The sequence below is a fragment of the Oryzias melastigma genome, linkage group LG6, assembly GCF_002922805.2.
Source record: "Oryzias melastigma strain HK-1 linkage group LG6, ASM292280v2, whole genome shotgun sequence".
NCBI classification, from domain to species: Eukaryota; Metazoa; Chordata; class Actinopteri; order Beloniformes; family Adrianichthyidae; genus Oryzias; species Oryzias melastigma.
Genome location: NC_050517.1, coordinates 34,218,869 through 34,238,607, shown reverse-complemented (window position 1 = coordinate 34,238,607; position 19,739 = coordinate 34,218,869). Strand labels below are relative to the sequence as shown.

General features: G+C 40.1%; 1 protein-coding gene across 1 annotated transcript in view; it reads left to right on the top strand.

Annotated features, from left to right (window-relative positions):
• Positions 1-15,852, top strand: part of btbd11b (BTB (POZ) domain containing 11b) — a gene marked incomplete at its 5' end in the record, with an annotated part of 33,689 nt that extends 17,837 nt beyond the window's left edge. The window contains 14 exon segments of the mRNA XM_024281315.1: positions 121-273; positions 477-642; positions 1,077-1,166; positions 4,849-4,950; positions 6,008-6,101; positions 6,181-6,316; positions 7,845-8,065; positions 8,144-8,322; positions 10,769-10,874; positions 11,030-11,132; positions 11,221-11,302; positions 11,384-11,452; positions 13,127-13,240; positions 13,308-15,852. Of these exon segments, the coding sequence (XP_024137083.1) occupies positions 121-273; positions 477-642; positions 1,077-1,166; positions 4,849-4,950; positions 6,008-6,101; positions 6,181-6,316; positions 7,845-8,065; positions 8,144-8,322; positions 10,769-10,874; positions 11,030-11,132; positions 11,221-11,302; positions 11,384-11,452; positions 13,127-13,240; positions 13,308-13,517 (1,825 nt within the window).
• Between the last annotated feature and the right edge of the window lie 3,887 nt (positions 15,853-19,739).

Here is a 19,739-nt window from a genome sequence, read left to right as displayed (position 1 = left end):
CCTTCCAGGATCTGCAAATTCTAAATATGCTAATTTGATGTCAGGCTGGTTTCTCCCAGTGTCTGAGCAGCACGTCGAGTTCTGCTGGGACTGAGCCTGTGCCTCTGCCTCCCCCTGCAGGCCGTTCCTGGTGCTGCCGCCTCTCATGGAGTGGGTGCGTGTGGCCGTGGTCCACACCGAGCACAGGCGCAGCTTCTATGTGGACAGCGATGATGTCCGGCAGGCTGCCAGGCTGCTGCTGCCCGGAGTGGACTGTGAGCCTCGCCAGCTTCGGTACGGCTGTGAGGAGCGTGCACGGCATGCGTGCAGCCTCCTCCGCACCGCCATGAACACACATTTATGACACAAACAATGATAAATATGAGCCTCCCTGCTGCCTGGAACTATTAGGCTGCACGTCTGGGGAAGGATGAGGTTTAAGTGGTTTTAAACCATTAACCTGCTCGCTGAATCTGTGTTTGTATTTTGTCCTTCAGAACGGATGACTGCTTCTGCGCCTCGAGGAAACTGGATGCAGCCTCCGCTGAGGCGAAGTTCCTGCAGGACCTGGGCTTCCGTATGCTCAGCTGCGGACGCACCGATTTAGTCAAGCAGGCCGTCAACCTGCTCGGGCCGGATGGAGTCAACAGCATGAACGAGCAGGTTAGACGCGCAGCCAGCACGCTTAATAATGCAGAAAGCGGCGCCTTCACACTCGCTCGTACACGGCCAGGCTCGTCGTGAGCAAAGAGGCACATATTAAATCTTCCTCCGGCTTGTTTTTCCTGCAGCTCTCCCTGCCAAGCCGCTCTGCATTATATCATGACTGCAGCTCCAGCGCGCTAAATCATCAGAGGGAAACCGCAGGAGTAACTCATGATTTTCCATGAGAAAAAAAATCAATATTTACTTGGAGGCGGATCTTTGCAGAAACTTTCAAACCCAAAGCAGACTGTCATCCCCCTTCACCCAGAGGACGTATTGATGATCTGCTCCTCTGTAAAAACATGATCAATCGCTCGACTTTCAAGGGGAGATGTCTGGATCAGAGCAAAAGTTCTGGTCGGGTGAAACGTTTTCTGTGTGTTCTTGCGCAGGGGATGACGCCGCTGATGTACGCGTGCGTCCGCGGAGACGAGGCCATGGTGCAGATGCTGCTGGATGCAGGAGCCGACATCAACGGCGAGGTCAGTCTGGGCCACGGACAGGAGGTGTTGCTGCAGTCATCAAACCTCCATCCCTGCAGAGGAGGATGTACAGACACAACATTTACTTTACTAATGTTTACATGCTAAAATAAAGTTAGTTTGCAAAAAAAATGAATTGAATAAAATCAAACACATAAAAAAGTAGAAAATTTCCACTGCCAGCGATAGTGTGAATGCTTTTTTGCTAAATTTGGTCGCTGAAGATGCCAAAGTTATTAGCTAAAGATGCTGAAGCCATTTAATTTATTGTAGAATAATGTTTTAGATGTGTAAATGTTGCAAAGTGCACAAAGAATTTGACTTAATTTTTTTGAAAAATCACAATTGCGCAAAATTTCAAAAACTTGCATAAAATTTTAAAAAGCTTTACAGGCATGAATACCAAATTTACAAGCATAAATGTCCTGAGCGTGCTGAACATTTTGATACCAAACTTGGATGGGTTTCAAAGTACACAAAGAATTTAAGAATTTCTCGAAAATCGCAATAGTTGCGCAAAATTCCAAAAACTTGCATAAAATTTTAAAAAGCGTAACGGGTATGAATACACAAATTACGACCATGAATGTCCTGAGTGTGCTGAACGTTTTGAGACCAATATTGCATTGGTTTCAAAGTGCACAAAGAATTTTAATTAATTTCTTGAAAAATCACAATTGCGCAAAATTCCAAAAGATTTTTTTTTTATTTTAAAAAGCGTAACAGCTATGAGTACCAAAATTACGAGCATGAATCTCCCAAGTATGCTGAACGTTTTGAGACCAATATTGCGTATTTTTCAAAGTGCATAGAGAATTTGAAGAATTTCTTGAAAAATCGTAAGAATTGTAAGAATGCCAAAATTACCAGCATGAATGTCCTGAACGTCCTAAAAGTTTTGATACCAAACTTGCATTATTTATGGAAAGTGCACAGAAAACTTGAAAAGTTTCTTAAAAAATCGCAAAAATTGCGCAAAATTCCGAAAACTTGCGCAAAATTTTAAGAAGGGTAACGAGTATAAATACCACATTTTTGAGCATGAATGTCCTGAGTGTGCTGAACATTGTCAGATCAAACTTGCATTATTTACAGAAAGTGCATTTGAAGAGAATTTGAAAAATTGCAACAATTGCGCAAAAATTCACAAAACTTGCATGAAATTTTAAAAAGTGTAACAGGCATGAATAACAAATTTACGATCATGAATGTCCTGAATGTGCTGAACATTTTCATACCAAATTTTCAATATTTGCATGGAGAATAGCATAGAGAATTTGAAAAGTGTCTTGAAGAATCGCAAAAATTGCGTAAAATTCCCGAGACTTGCGTAAAATGTTAAAAAGTGAAACAGGTATGAATAACAAAATTACCAGCATGAATGTACTACATGTGGTGAACGTTTTGATACCAAGACTATTGAAATTGCTGTGATTGAGTTTTTACGTGCTGAAATACGTACTTAAAGGATCAGGAGAATCACCATTGTTCACACAACACATGAAGATCTTGAGATCCACGAGAAAGGAAAAAAAAGATGGACTGAAAAACATTCATGGCCTAAAACCTCCATTTGCTGCATCAGAAATGTGTCCCATCTGTTCTTTGTTCTCCCACTCTTCTTCTCTGCATCTGGATTTCCTGCTGCTGTCAAACATTAAAATCATCTTTTCTTTGCTCAGCAGCTCAGAGATGAATTAGTCAGTTTCTCATGTGAAGAAATGGAGTTCTGGTTGTTTTGCTGCTTCAAACTAAACTACTTCTAAGAAACGGAAACGGTGTTTCCCTTCCTCTGCAGACGGGGTGATTTTGAAGATATTGACAAACCATTTATTCTCAGATCAATGAACATTTGCATTGAAGAGTTCTCGTCCCCGTAGACCGGCGCCACGAATGAGGCGGAGTTTCCTGCTAGCAAACTCGGATGAATGAGTTCAGATTTTAAACAGCAGAAACAAAAAGATTTAAGCTTTAAAAATTAAATGTAAATATTGACTTTCTGACTTTTACAGATAATAAAAATACTTTTTGATTAGTCTAAAGAAAAACAAAGTGTAATTGAAGAAAAAAAAAGATAATTAACTGTTGGTGTGTTTATGTCCAACTAAATGTGATACAAAAGAGCTAATCCAAACAAGAAATAAATCTTAAGAAGAAAATTACTAGGAAGAAATAAAATCCAGGAATTCATTTTATTGAACAAGAAATCTGGTGCTAAATTATCAAATTCTAAAACAAGGAGTTCCACACGAGCTTTCGAAATGAAAATATAAGCTAAAATCTGTTAGATAGAGTTACTTTGTAATTATTTGCAAATTCTAATCACAGGGTTCCTGCAGGATCTTAAAAAGTCAGAAGTGTTGAATTTATGGATTTGGAAATAATACATTTTAAAAAGTCAAAAATCTTGATTTCTGAGCCTTAAAAATTGTGCTGTTAGAAACTTTTTCTTTTGTCTTTTCTTGTCAAAAATGTAATTTTTTTTCACAGATAAATTGTTTATTGAAATAATATATTAATACACTAAATAAAGAGAGTCTGAAAATGTGATGGATGAGTAATTGATATGTACAGTCTTGACAAGGTCTTAAAAAGTAAAAAATTTTACTTGAAAAAACTTGTAGGAGCCCTGCAAGCAAACAGTTTGTAATTTATTTATTTTTATTAACCTAATTTTTCATTTTGATCACAGTAATTTGAGTAATTAGTGAAAATGTCTCATTATAGAACAAAATGAGAATAAATTGGTACATTATAAATTCTTATAAAAACTAAAACTAGCACTATTTTTTAATACATAAACACACCCCAATACGCCACAAGGGGGCCAAACGTTTTGTAACTGAAACTATCAAATTCATAAATGACAAAAAACAATTTCAAACTGAAAAATAAGTTTTGAAGTTGAAATTTTGAGTTTTGAAACCTAAAAAAACTGAACACTTGATGCTGAAAATAACTAAGTTTATTTTTAAATAGCAAAATGTTTTGGACATTTATATTTTTTTGACCAAACACCAATATTTTTTTCAATTTGATGTATTTGGCTTTCAAATTTATATTGTATATTTGTATTTTTTAATTCTTATGTTTGTTTTCATTTTGTGTTTGTGTTTGAAACAAAAAAAAAGCAATAAATAATATCGGCCCTGATTTAGCTCCATAGATCAGAGGAGTTTAGAAGGAAACAAAGTAATCCTAAAAAATATAGTTCATTTATCAAATGTGATGAAGATGAATCAGTGAGTCCAGGTGGAGGAATCGATGAGGATAACCAGGAAGCTGTGGAGACTGGACCCTCATGAGAGTGATGGGAGTTGTAGTGATGCAGGGAGGGAGCAGCTGTTAAATAATCATCATCTTCCTTAAATCCAATCTTTAAAGACTTTTTATTCCATTTCAAATCATATTTTCTCCTCATTCTTCTGCATATTGTTGTATTTTGTTCTCATCGTTGGTCCTGAGGTGACGCTGGCCTTTGATTGGTCGGGTCCGCTCAGACCCGTGTTGATGAGCAGGTGAAGGCGGGGACAGGGTGTCCTCTGCCTCGTCACCTCAGGCCCCGCCCCCCACCCCTCCTTCCCCGTAGCGGCTCGTCTCGTGCTCCATTGGAATAGTTTTAATCGCTTCCTGTCTCTCTCCCTCCCTCCCACCCATCCGCCCCACCTGTGTCCCTCCCCAGGTGCCAAACACCATCCACAAGCACCCCTCAGTCTTTCCCGAAACGCGGCAGGCGACATCCCTCACCTTCGCCGTGTTGCACGGACATGTGCCTGTGGTGCAGGTAGTGACATCATCGCTCACCTGTGTGTGCCTCATGTTGTGTCCGTCATCGAAGCTTCTTCTCATGTCTTTGATTTCTCTACGGCTCTGACCTCTGACCTTCAGTAAAAGGATGGAGTTGCGTTCAGGAAGGGGAAACTCTGCAGCCTGATTGTTATCGAACTGGTTCCACTTAATTCAGTTTGGGCTCTGAGTGTTCTGCAGAACCTGAATTCTAATGGGGAACATTAAAGCCTCACGTCACGCTAACTTGTTCTCCGAGGACAACAGATTCAGTTTGGATGTACGGAGAATAAAATGCGTCTTTATTTGATAAGAATGGAAATGTATTTCATTTTTCAACTTTTCGTTGAGTTAATCTGTTAGATGAGAAATCCTTCCTGACAAGTATGGAGGGATTTTTGTGCCACCTGATTGCAAGCAAAAGTCATAGTTTGTTAATTATAATTTGCAAATAAAAATATTTAATAATTGCTTTCAAAACGTATTTTTTGTGTTTGAAAACTTTTTTTCTTAAAAAAAATAAATAAATCTTTGTGATTGCAGCACAAACGTTTTTAGGTGCGTAGTGCCTCATCTCGCTTTCACTCTATCTTTGACTTTGTGTTCAACATTTTCTCTCAGCGTTGTTTTTGTGCCACATCAAACAGCTTGCTGATTGGTTTAAATTCCATCCAATCAGATGTCTCTGTCTCGCGTTGCGTGCTTGGGGACCGAGAATGACTTTGGACTTTCTATCAGTGCTGTTCCATTGGAATTCTGCAGTCAAAGATAGAGTAAATGTGAGATGAGGCACTACGCATCTAAAAACGTTTGTGCTGCAATCGCAAGAATTAAAAAAAATAATAAAAAAATATTTTATTTTAATATTAAATATTTATATTTGCAAATTATGTTTTTTTTTCTTAACACTTTACATTTTGTTTGCAACTTAGAAAATTTTGATCTTGAAACTTTCTTGCAATATGGTGGCACAAAAATCCCTCCACAGACGAACCTCCAGACGGATGTGTCTCAAACATTTATGGGAATTCTCTGACCCCCCCCCCACCCCCCAGCTGCTTCTGGATGCCAAAGCCAACGTGGAGGGGTCCCTGCAGGACGGAATGGAGAACTACACGGAGACGCCGCTGCAGCTGGCCGCCGCTGCAGGTACGAGAGAAAACGCAGCAGGACTGACATGACTGCGTGCGGGCTCCATCACTGATGCAGCTTTCTGGTTTTTCTTCAGGAAACTTTGAGTTGGTGAGTTTGCTGCTGGAGCGGGGGGGCGACCCCATGGTGGGCACCATGTACCGCAACGGCATCTCTACGGCGCCGCAGGGAGACATGAACTCCTACAGCCTGGCGGCGGCCCACGGGCACAGGTACCCCGGAACAGAACCTTTTCAGAACCGATTTTCATCCATAACATTTAAAAGTAGGGGTGTTCATCTTTCCTTAACTAAAAGATTACACTAAATTTCTGAACATTTATCAGAAAAACTCTTTATTTGAGGCAAAAAACCCAAACGTCTTTCAAATCAAGTCAATCTTTATTTACATAGCAATTTTCATATAAAAGAATAACACAAAGTGCTTTACAACAAAAGCAAAACAGTATGAATAATGTAAAAACAGGCACGAAAATGAAAATTAAATTTAAAAAAAAAAATTGCCATCCATGATTTTACATCTAAAATGCAGTTAAAAAGTGTTTCTATCATTAATCAGGAGACATAGTACAGCTGGGTGTCATCAGCATAGCTGTGAAAGCCGATCTTGTGGCTCCTCATGACATTCCTAGAGGAAGCATGTAGATGTTAAAAACCAAGGGGCCAAGGACAGAACCTTGTGGCACACCACATTTAATGTTTTTAACTGTTTTGTCTTTGAAAAAACAGCTTCAAACGTTCAAACCTTTTAGGTTTTTTGACGGTTTTGTTGTTTGTGGTTAATAAAATTGAGTCGTATTGATGTATTTTGGGATCGTTTGCTTGAATAAACAGATTTATTGTGTCTTTAGTAAACTCAACACTCATCAGGTTGTGATTGACCCGACGTGGTAGAAGTAAATCTGTGATTGAACGTCTTTTTGTTTCATTGCATTTACATAAAAAGTTTACAAAAACTAGCAAAGTTTGACAGAAATATATCAATTTTTTACCAACATATATGTTTTTTGTATGATTTTGTTACTCTCAAAAGATTGATTGAGCATCTTTTACATCCATATTTAAGATATAATCAAACAGACTGTAATAGGTCTTCACCAGGATTATCTTTAGCCTTTTAGAGTAAACTATATCCATATAACATAAAATATCATAAAACTTACCTGGAAGTTAGACGTCTTTATCTCTGATTTTTTTTTTCTTTTTTTTAAAGGTTAATTTTAGGAAGCTTTGATTAGAAAACATGAAAAAATCAGTAAAACGTGAACATTTATGTGTTAATCTGTTTTGATTTGTTCTTTATAAACTAAATGAAATATTAGGAATGCATATGTATAAGTAATACACCGCTGTGTTTATAAGCAGATGCTTTTCTAAAATATATATATATATATATTCCCATTTATGTATTGTTGTACAAACCTGTATTGTTTCTTTTTTACTGACACTTTATTTATCATATTTTGTATTTGAATGTATCTGTTAACTTTGAAGAAGTATGTTACAAAGTAAAGATGAAGAGTTTGTCTGAAAAAGTCAAAAATCCTCGGATTGCCGGTTGAATATTTATAAATTATTAAAAACTTGAAGCTGAATTTGTGGCTCAGCAAACTTTTATCCGCTAGATCTAATATTTGAGTCACTTTATGTTTATATTCCTGCATTACTTTTGCTCTTAAACTCTTGTAGAGGATCCACAAACCCATAAAGGATGTTTCTCGTTGTTCCTCTCGTTATGCAGGGACGTGTTTCGTAGACTCCTGTCCCAATCAGACAAAGGAAAAGCCGATGTTTTGTCCCTGGAGGAGATCCTGGCTGAAGGTTCGGAGCCGGAAGCTGGAAGTCCGTCTCACGTGGAACCGATCCGAGCCGGAAAAGCCAAACTGAAAGCCCTGAAGGAGGCCATGTACCACAGTGCGGAGCACGGACACGTGGACATCACCATCGACATACGCAGCCTCGGTGCGTCTCTGCGAGGGCGTCCGGCGTGCCGCTCTGCTGCGGGAAAACCTCTCATGTGGTGTCGGATCTGCTCCTCAGGCGTCCCGTGGACTCTGCACACGTGGCTGGAGTCTCTGCGGACGTGCTTCCATCAGCACCGCCGGCCTCTGATCCAGGGTCTGCTGAAGGAGTTCAGCTGCATCGACGAGGAGGAGTACACGGAGGAGCTGGTCACGCATGGCCTTCCTCTCATGTTCCAGATCCTCAGGGCCAGTAAGGTACGAACGTCAACGTGGGACAGAAAATGTTCTCAACCAAATTGTGTCAGAAGAGACTATTTTCCCTCCATAGAGAAGGAAGCAAAAGAAAATCCTCGGAGTAATTTAAGGGTTTGCTGTGGTCCATCTACGGCGTTCAGCGATTTCAGCAATCTTAGTAATAAAACATTAAACATTAAAACATCACATTAATGCTTGTACTTTTGTTATTCATAAACTTTAACGTTTTCGAAATATTGAGCCAAATATGCCCCCATAGGAAATTAATAAGAAAATCTTCAAATCAGCCCGTATCTGTTTGTTCAGCTGTTGGACAGGACAAGTAAAACAAACAAATAAATAAATAAATAAATAAAATCTTCAAATTTAACAATTTAAAGTAGATTTAAAACAAAACTTTAAATATATTCATGAGCTGTGTTTTCATTTTTTGTAGTAATTTTCAAAAAGATTTGAGTTTGCATAATATTTTAGCAACAGGCTAACAGTTTTGGCTAGTTTGTAATCTACTGGGATTTTTTGTGGCTAATTTAGAGTTGAGCTTCTATTTTAGCAACAGGCTAACGTTTTTGACTAATTTAGCTTACTTAGGAATTTTAGGCAATTTTGGAGCTCAGCTATTAATTAGGCAACAAGCTAGCTTTTTTTTTGGCTAATTTGACTACTTAGTTTTTGTAGATGACTTTAGAGTTTAGCTTCTATTTTAGCAACATGCTAACGTTTTTGGCTAATTTCGTTTACCGTGGCTATTAAGGCTAAATAAGAGTTTAGCTACTATTTTAGTAACATGCTTAAGTTTTTTAACTAATTTTTTATCTACTGTAGTTTTCAGACTAATTTAGAGTTTGGCTCCTATTTTAGCATCAGGCTAACGTTTTTGACTAATTTAGTTTACTTAGGAATTTTAGGCAATTTTGGAGTTCAGCTATTAATTAGGCAATGAGCTAGCTTTTTTTCGGCTAATTTGACTACTGTGTTTGTGTAGGTTATTTTAGAGTTTAGCTCCCATTTTAGTAACATGCTAACGTTTTTGCTAATTTGTTATCTACTGTATTTTTCAGGCTAATTTAGAGTTTAGCTTCTATTTTAGCAACATGCTAACGTTTTTGGCTAATTTCGTTTACTGTGGCTATTAAGGCTAAATAAGAGTTTAGCTACTATTTTAGTAACATGCTTAAGTTTTTTAACTAATTTTTTATCTACTGTAGTTTTCAGGCTAATTTAGAGTTTAGCTCCTATTTTAGCATCAGGCTAACGTTTTTGACTAATTTAGTTTACTCAGGAATTTTAGGCAATTTTGGAGTTTCAGCTATTAATTAGGCAATGAGCTAGCTTTTTTTTTGGCTAATTTGACTACTGAGTTTGTGTAGGTTATTTTAGAGTTTAGCTACTACTTTAGTAACATGCTAACGTTTTTAGCTAATTTTTTATCTACTGTAGTTTTCAGGCTAATTTAGAGTTTAACTTCTATTTTACCAACAGACTAACGTTTTTATCTTACTTAAGTATTTTAGGCAATTTTGGAGTTCAGCTAGTATTTAAGCAAAAAGCTAGCTTTTTTGGCTACTTTGGCCTCTACTGAGTTTTTTTTTTAGGTTATTTTAGAGTTTACCTTCTATTTTAGCAATAGGCTAACGTTTTTGGCTAATTTAGTTTACTGAGGAATTTTAAGCTATTACTTAGTTCAGCTAGTAATTAAGCAATGAGCTTTTTCTGGCTAATTTGGCCTCTATTGATTTTTTTATGTTAATTTGTAGTTTAGCAAATATTTTAGGAATATGCAAACATTTTTGGCTAATTTGTTATTTACTGGGATTTTTCATTAATTTAAAGTGTAGCTTCTATTTTAGCAACAGACTGATGTTTTTGACCAATTTAGTTTATTGACGAATTTTTGTCAATTTTGGAGTTCAGCTAAGCAGCAAGCTAGCTTTTCTTAGCTAATTTGGCCTCTACTGGTTTTTTTTAGGTTAATTTAGAGTTTAGCTTCTATCTTAGCAACATGCTAACGTTTTTGACTAATTTAGATTACTGTGGTATTTTGGGCTATTTTTGAGCTCAGCTAGTATTTGAGCAGCAAGCTAGCTTTTTGGACTAATATGGGATCTAGGAAGATAAAAGGTTAAAACGTAAAAAAAAAAAAAAAAAAAAAAAATACATTTTGAGAAATACTAGTTTTTTTTTATATTTTTGCTTTTGTTCCTGCCAAAAATAGACATAATTCATATTTGTTAAAAAAGAAGGTAATGAATGCAAATTTAAATTTCTTTAAATACTAAGTTAAGAGTGTACGGCTGCTAGGTTTTGATCAGTAGAAAATGAGCCCAAATGACTCTTTACCCGTTAAAGGTTGGCGACTCCTGATCTGTGGAGTCACTGTGACAGCTCTTTGGCTTGACATGAGCAGCTGATTGTTTAGGTTCTGTTGCTCTGTCTGTGTGTCCAGAATGAGGTGATCAGCCAGCAGCTGTGTGTGATCTTCACCCAGTGCTACGGCCCGTACCCCATCCCCAAACTGGTGGAGATCAAGCGGAAGCCGTCCTCTCGTCTGGGTGAGCTTCTGTCCTCATCAGAGCCTTTTTTTTCCTCCCCTTGTACTGATGAGGTCGGCATCATTTACCTCTGAAGGTGTCTGCAGAACATTCACAGCACCATCTACTGGAGGAAGCTGGAGGTGGAATAAAAGAGAAAAAAACTTTTCTTTCAGATCCTCATTTCCTGAACAACAAAGACATGTCCGATGTGACGTTTTTGGTGGAGGGGAAGCCTTTTTACGCCCACAAAGTTCTGCTCTTCACGGCGTCTAACAGGTAACACGTTTTTATGGAGCTGCTGAGTCAGGAGGTTCAAAAAAGTGACTGTTTTTTTTTCTTTTTTTTATGTTTTTCTTCCTCCAAGGTTCAAATCTCTTCTTGCAAACAGACCTTGTGGGGAAAACACGTGCATTGAAATCAGTAATGTCAAATACCACATTTTCCAGGTAATGTTTCCATACAGACTCCTCCTCCTCCTGCAGTGTCTGTCTGGATAAAAGCGGCTAACGGCGGCGCTTTCTTTGCAGCTTGTGATGCAATATCTGTACTTTGGCGGGACAGACGCTCTGCACATCCGGAACTCCGACGTCATGGAGGTTTGGATCGCTCCTTTTAAGTCTTTTCCTGTTGAACTTTTAAGATCAGAGTTCATTTATGGTTCTTTCTCTGTTGAAACGATGCAGCGACTGTGGGTGAACGTCCTCTGCTGAGAAGAATTCAGATTGAAGGCCTCGTTAGCCGTCGTGATTCCAGTGAATTGTTTTTGAATTCTCTGGAAGAATAAAAGCTTTAAATCTTTAACACCGGCGCTCCAGCGAGCCGCTCTTCTCCTTCAGAATCTGCTGGAATGACGCTGATCGGGTTAACGGTTGAGGAGTTATAACATTAGATTTTAAGGGTCACCGGTGACGCCTCAGGTGTTAAAGCACGTGTCAACGTTAAGGCCCGGGGGCCGCATCCGGCCCCTGGGGTAATTATATCCGGCCCTCCAGATCCAGCCTTCCTTCATCATTTAGGTTAATCTCTGTCACCGTCTAATTCCTGTATCATTTAAAATAATCTGTGTCACTGTCTAATTCCTGCATCGTTTTGATTAATCTCTGTCTAATTTATGCATCATTTAGGTTTGTTATCATCTAATCCTGCATCATTAAAATTAATCTCCGTCACCGTCTAATTCCTGCATCACTTAAATTAATCTCCATCACCGTCTAATTCCTGCACCAATTGGGTAATCTCTGTCACCGTCTAATTCAAACATCACTTAAGTTGATTTCCGTCACCGTCTAATTCTTGCCTCACTTAGGTTAATCTAAGTCTATTTCCTGGATAATTCAGGTTAATCTCAGTCTAATTCCTGCATCATTTCAGTTTATCTCTGTCTAATTCCTTCAACATTTAGTTTTACCTCCATCTAATTCCTGCCTCACTTAGGTTAATCTCAGTCTATTTCTTGGATAATTCAGGTTAATCTCCGTCTAATTCCTGCATTATTTAGGTTAATCTCCGTCTAATTTCTCCATCATTTATGTTAATCTCTGGTCACCGTCTAATTCCTGCACCAATTAGGTTGATTTCCATCACTGTCTAATTCTTGCATCATTTAAATTACTCTCCGTCGCCGTCTAATTCCTGCACCAATCAGGTTAATCTCCATCACTGTCTAATTCCTGCATTATTTAAGTTACTCTCCGTCGCTGTCTAATTCCTGCATTATTTAGGTTAATCTCCGTCTAATTTCTCCGTCATTTATGTTAATCTCTGGTCACCGTCTAATTCCTGCACCAATCAGGTTAATCTCCATCACTGTCTAATTCCTGCATCATTTAAGTTACTCTCCGTCGCCGTCTAATTCCTGCCTCACTTAGGTTAATCTAAGTCTATTTCCTGGATAATTCACATTAATATCCGTCTAATTCCTGCCTCACTTGGGTTTATCTCCGTCTAATTTCTCCATCATTTAAGTTACTCTCCGTCACCGTCTAATTCCTGCACCAATTAGGTTTTTATTCTTGTATGATATTCCTGTCTGTTTTTATTCTTATTTATGTTAAGAAGTTTTAATAATGAAGTTTTAGTTCGATAAATAGTTATCTTCTCCGGCCCTCGACCTGCTGCGTGTTTTGGATTTCAGCTCCTGTGTTAAATGGTGAAATTAAAAGAAAATCTCTTAAAAACAACCTTGTCTTGTGCTAACATGCTCTGTGGAAACAGGATATTTTTGAACAACGTTCAGTGAATTTATTCACCCTTCTCTTTTTAAAATGTAGCTTTTGTCAGCAGCCAAGTTCTTCCAGCTGGAGGCGTTGCAGCGACACTGTGAGATCATTTGCTCCAAGAACATCAACACAGAGACTTGTGTAGAGATCTACAACCACACCAAGGTAAATGCCCACACACTTTATTAGTTATTATAGACGTGACTCATTGGACTGTTCTCACCCCGTCCAGTTCCTGGACGCTCCTGACCTGGCGTCCTACATCGAGGGCTTCTTCCTGAAGAACATGGTCATCCTCATTGAGCTGGAGCCATTCAAACAGCTGCTGTACGACACGCCCCCCGACAGCCCGGGCGCCGACGTCCTGCAGGCCCTGGAGAAAACGCTCGCCATCCGCATCCAGTCCATCCACCTGTCCTCGTCCAAAGGCTCCGTCGTCTGAGGAGCTGATCCCGGACAGCGATCAGCGGCGTCTGAGCGAGTGATGGGAATCCCGGACATCCCGGACATCCCGGACTCGCGTCTCTCAGTAGCTACATGCTTCGTGTTATCTTAGCACAGACGGTTGCGTTTGTCCCCCTTCTTCATTTCCAGGAAACCTTCCGTCCTTCTGGGCTTCATACGCCTCAACCTGCCAACACCAGACGTTACTGTAGCAGACGTCCTGGAGTTTCTCTTTGGAAGTTTGTGGAACGGATCGAGTGGAACCGCAGAAACAGAGCCGCTCGGATCCTCCATGACCTGTGAGTGGAGGAGAGGAAAAACCGGGACGCTCCTTACAGAACAGGGAGTGAGCGGATTTGTCGGTCGGATGTTGATCCGATTTCTCCTCAGAGCCAAACGACAGGAAGCAAACTGGACGAGCAGGAAGTTTAGGAAGCTGGACAGGAAGAGGGACTTTTATTTTCTTCACTACTGTGTACATTTTGTTAATAAGAGTAGAGAAATTGATAATGTAAGTTAATGTATATATATTCCCATATTTTTTCTCATGTGTGACTGAAGATTGATGTAAAATCAGGAAACTCAGCTTGTAAATATCTGTGTTTAAATGTTGCATGTCAAAGAAGTGACTTTGTCTCCGTTTTTAAATGATCACTTTGTCGTCAGCATGGGTCACCGTCTAATTCCTGCATCATTTCGGTTCATCTCCGTCACCGTCTAATTCCTGCATCATTTCGGTTTATCTCCATCACCATCTAATTCCTGCATCACTAGGTTTCATCTTCGTCGCGGTCTAATTCCTGGATTGTTCAAGTTTATCTCCGTCGCCGTCTAATTCCTGGATCATTTCGGTTCATCTCCGTCACCGTCTAATTTCTGCATCATTTCGGTTTCTATCAGTCACCGTCTAATTCCTGCATCATTTCGGTTTATCTCCGTCACCATCTAATTCCTGCATTATTTCGGTTCATCTCTGTCACCGTCTAATTCCTGCATTATTTCGGTTCATCTCCGTCACCGTCTAATTCCTGCATCATTTCGGTTTATCTCCGTCACCATCTAATTCCTGCATCATTTCGGTTTATCTCCGTCACCATCTAATTTCTGCATCACTAGGGTTTCATCTTCGTCACGATCTAATTCCTGGATTATTCAGGTTTATCTCTGTCACCGTCTAATTCCTGGATTATTCAGGTTTATCTCTGTCACCGTCTAATTCCTGGATCATTTAGATTAAACTCCGTCTGATTACTGCGTCATATAGACTCCTCTCTGTCACCATCTAATTCCTGAATTATATAAATTCATCTTGGTCACTGTCTAATTTCTGCTCCATTTAGGTTAATCTCAGCTACTAATTCTTGCATCATCTAGGTTTACCGCCGTCTAATTCCCGCATCATATGGGTTCATCACCATCACAGTCTATTTCTTGAATCATTTAAGTTCATCTTCGTCACCGTCTAATTCCCTCATTATATAGGTTCATCTCGATCACCGTCTAATTCCTGGATAATTTAGGTTAATCACTGTCTAATTTCTGGATAGCATCTAACTCCTGTATAATTGAGGTTCAACTCTGTCACTGCCTAATTTCTGGATAATTTAGGTGTCATTGTCTAATTCCTACATCCTTTGGGTTTATTTCCGTCACCATCTAAATCCTGCGTCTCTTAGGTTAATCTCAATCAGGTCTAATCCCTAAATAATTTATGTTCATCTCGGTCACTGTGTAATTTCAGCACTTTTATGAATATTCTCCGCCACTGTCTAGTTGCTGCTTTTTCTATGTTTAGCTCTGTCACCGTCTAATTACTGAATCAACTGGGTTTATCGCTGTCTAATTCATACATCATTTAGGTTCATCTTAATCACCATAAAAACTTCTTTCAACGTTTAGGTTCATCTAATTCCTGGATAATATGGGTTCATCTCCGTTACCGTTTAATTTCAGCACTACTTAGGTGTTTCTCCGCTACTGTCTAATTCCTGCATCATTTAGGTTCATCTCTGTCCTTTTCGCCTTTCGCTTCCAGATGTTTTCCAGAAATCCTGGAAAAGTGAAGCTTTTGCTTCTCTGAAGGGTCACAGTTAACAAGAATTGACGTTTAGTTGCATTTGATGCAGAAAGAGACATCATGGTTTTGTGAACTAAAGATGGCTTCCCTGTTATTTTGTCTTCTGCAGTGAAAGGTTAGATCTCAGTTGGGAGGTGTTTTAATGTGGCATCCAGCAGTGTAGATGCCAACCAGATCCATGCAGCCGGAAATCTGTGGAAAACATTCAAAAGAGAATCTCTAGACCCATGAAAAGGAATAAAATCCTAACAAATAAGTCTGTTTGTAATCCTTGTTTTTCTCTCACGTTTGTGAAGTATCGTAGCCAATATTTAAAAGGAGAGTTTTTTTGTTTTTGATCAAATAAATCAGCTTTTTTCCCACAGACTGACAATCTAAAATCTGCTGAAGCTCTTCAAAGTTCTCTGTAGTTTCTGTCCTCGTTGGTGCACTGAGGTGGAGTCGGACAAAAATTCTGTCCAACGTTCTGCCAAGAGACGGACCGAGCTTGGATCTGGGTCATGGAGCAGCAGAACAATGATCCAGAACACAATCTGCAAAGGCGGCGCTGAAAGGAGAAGACAGGAACCGCCTACAAACAAATCTTCTGAAATGACAAGAACTCGTCTAAACTCTGAAAAACGGATCTGAAAACCTGAAAGAACTTGTTTCTATCAATCCATAAGGATGGATCATCATGGAGAAAATCATCTTCCCAAACAGTGAAGACATCGACGTTTGCGTCTTCTGACAAAATGAGAAGTTTTTAATAAGATAAAAGAGTTCTGAGTTTATTGAACGATTCCATCCTGTTGAGTCTGAGGGAGACGGAAACTTTTGCATCAGGAAAAAGTAGAATTCCTGCATCCAAGAGTCTCCGTTACACTTTCAAACACTTTAGAAACGAAGCGAGGAGCTTCAGAGAGTTCAGTTCAAACAGAGCTGGCTTAGGAACAACAAAGAGAAAGAATTAAGTGAAAAAACCAAGAGAGGCTTGAAGAGCAAACAGACGTGGCTTTGTTTTTTTTTCAGGGCTCCTTTGTGCAGATCAGGCTGGAAGCGGATCAGTGAGGACTGTGTGTGGTCACTGCAGCCCCCGTCAGACCAGAATTCCTCTGCTTCTCCTGCATCAGTGGATTTGGAGAATTCCTCATGAAAACATTATGGATTTTAAAAAGTGATGGATTAAAAAAAGCATAACACGGGACAGACACGTGATGCTGGATCCGTTCATCGGACCGGCTGAGGGAGTTTCTTTGTCCATCTCCAGATCTTCTGGTTGGATTGGAAGAGTCTCCGGTGTCTCGCCAGTGAAATTATTCAGTTCAAATCATCAAACTCAAACATTTATGAATGTGGTCATGTAGGACTTTAACTTCCAGTTTGAAGTTCATTTCAAATCAAAGTAAGCAACAAAAAGGTTCATATCAGTCAGCGTTTAATTTCAGCACCATTTATGTTCATCTCTGCTACTGTCTAATTCCTGCATCATTGAGATTCATTTCCGTCTAATTCCTTCATCCATAAGGTTCATCTCAGCTACTGTCTAATTCCTGCATTTTAGGTTCATCTCAATCACCGCCTAATTCCTGGAGAATTTAGGTAAATCGCTCTCACTGTCAAATTTCAGCACCATTAACATTAATCTCCGCTCCTGTCTAATTCCTGCATCATATGGGTTCATCACCATCAAGTCTAATTCCCGTATCCTTTAGGTTAATCTCTGCTACTGTCTAACTCCTGCATCATTTAGGCTCATCTCCATCCCCATCTCAAACGTGCGTCATTTATGGCCATATCCGTCCCCGTCTAATTCCTGCATCCGTTAGGTTCATTTCCGTCCCCCGTCTAATTCCTGTATTATTTAGGTTAGTCTCCATCCCCGTCTAATTCCTGCATAATTTAGGTTTATTTCGGTCCCTGTCTAATTCTTGCATTGCTTGGGTTCATCTGCATCCCCATCTAATTCCTGCATCCGTTGAGTCATCTCAGCTACCGTCTAATTCCTGCATCCGTTAGGTTCATCTCAGCTACTGTCTAATTCCTGCATCCATTAGGTTCATCTCAGCTACTGTCTAATTCCTGCATCGGTTAGGTTCATCTCAGCTACTGTCTAATTCCTGCATCCGTTAGGTTCATCTCAGCTACTGTCTAATTCCTGCATCCTTTAGGCTTATCTCCATCCCCGTATAATTTGTGCATCATTTAAGTTCATCTCCGTCACCATCTAATTCCTGGATCCTTTAGGTTCATCTCTGTCACCATCTCACTCAGGGACCTTGACGTTGACCTCCTGGCTGAACTTCATTACTGATCAAAGATATGTGGAGCCACCTCCAAATTGCCACCGGGAATTTTACACAAATCCGTTTAGTTCACTCTAATGAAGAGAGAATTCCTCCAGTTGGAATCCAAAGGGAGGTTCATGGATGCAGAAGAGAAGGTCAGGAGAATTCACTGTGGCGCCCCCTAAAGGAAGCAGCTGAAAGACAAAGACGACTTTAAGTCACTTCAGTGTAAATGGATTAAAGTAAAACAAAGCAGCTTAGTGGCCTAGTGGTAGAGCGTCCGCCCTGAGATGTGGCTACCTCCCCAGAGGCTAATCGGACTTGGACAGGTTGTTAAAATGTTATGACTCCTGCTGTTTCATGTCGTTTTCTGTGTTAATTCTCATCGTTCCAACAGCTGTGAAATGTCTTGATTCCTGATATTCTACTTTTTTTTAAGTTCTGCAACATCCTCATCTGATGAAGTTGAATGCTGTGAACTGTCATTTCCATGAAGTGTTTTCATCGCTTTGCTTTGACAGAACACCTGTAAACAGCCTCACCACTCGCTCGTGCTCTCTGATTCTCAGCGGATGGATTGATGAGTGACCTTTCAGAGAGAAATCTGCAGCCGTTTCCTGATGGGTGGATGTTCGCGCTCAGTGGAAATGACAGAAACGGAGTTCATTGACCTCCTCCAGAGCCGCCACGCCCCTCTTCATCTCTGCTGGATCGGACCTCCTCTGCTCGTCCTGCTGCTGACATCCTGCTCATCACACCCCTTTAGCTCCTCCCATCCCGTCCGTTTAGGTGTGCAGGAACGTTCTTCACTCCAGTCAGTGGTCTCACTCAAAACGACTGTCAGATCTAACAGAATTTGGCTCAATATTACAAAAGAATTTCCTCATTGGGCTTCATGCCGGTAATTGTACAGAAGCAGAAGGTCAGTCATAAAATATAAACAATAGCTGATTGCTAAACTAAACTAAACAGATTAAATCAAACTGGTTATCCCTGCCCTTAGACCCTCCTTCCCGGAGAAGATAAACTCCAAAAAAAATTGATTACGGGAAATAAAGAAGAATCCTCAGGGATGTCCACATGAAGGAGAGATCCTCTCCCTGGAAGGACAGGCGGTTTACAAAGGCTGTTAAAGAAGTATTAGCTTATCTAACTCTAAAACTACATATTTGAAAAGAGTTCAGCCAGATAGGACTGGGGACAGGTGGGGGTGAAGTCCACACTCAGGACGAGCCGGAGGTGTGGTCCACGACCGAGAATAGGGGCATGGGTGATACACCTGGAATATCACCCTCTCTGAGATGCGAGATGATGAGCCAGAGGCGTGATCCAGAGCCAAGATGAGCAAGAGGCATGGTCCACGGCCAAGACGAGGCAGAGATGTGGTCCACAGCCAAGAACAAGAGGACAGACGATCCACCAGGAATCACTTCCACTCTGAGATGCAAGATGATGAGCCAGAGGCATGGTCCACGGCCAAGACGAGCCAGAGGCATGGTCCGCGGCCAAGACAAGCCAGAGACGTGGTCCACGGCCAAGAACAGGAGCACAGGCGATCCATCTGGAATCAGAAATCTCTCCCGCTCCCCTGGGGGGAAGTGGGAAAGAGGAACAACACATGAATTGCACAGCACCAAACAGAAGCGCAGAGAACTAAACCAAACCAGACACAAGACTGTTAACTTTTCTGCTTCTTCTTGTGAGGTATCAGTGTGAACTCTTCTCAACAGTCAAACTCTCTCCTGGATCCTTGTTCCTCTTCTTTGTACAAATCATCCTCCTTACCTCTTTTATCCAGTGGCGGGCCGTCAGGGCCTGCAAGGCCTTCTCTGCTGGCCTAAAAATATCTGAATCACAGACTGATATTAATTATTAT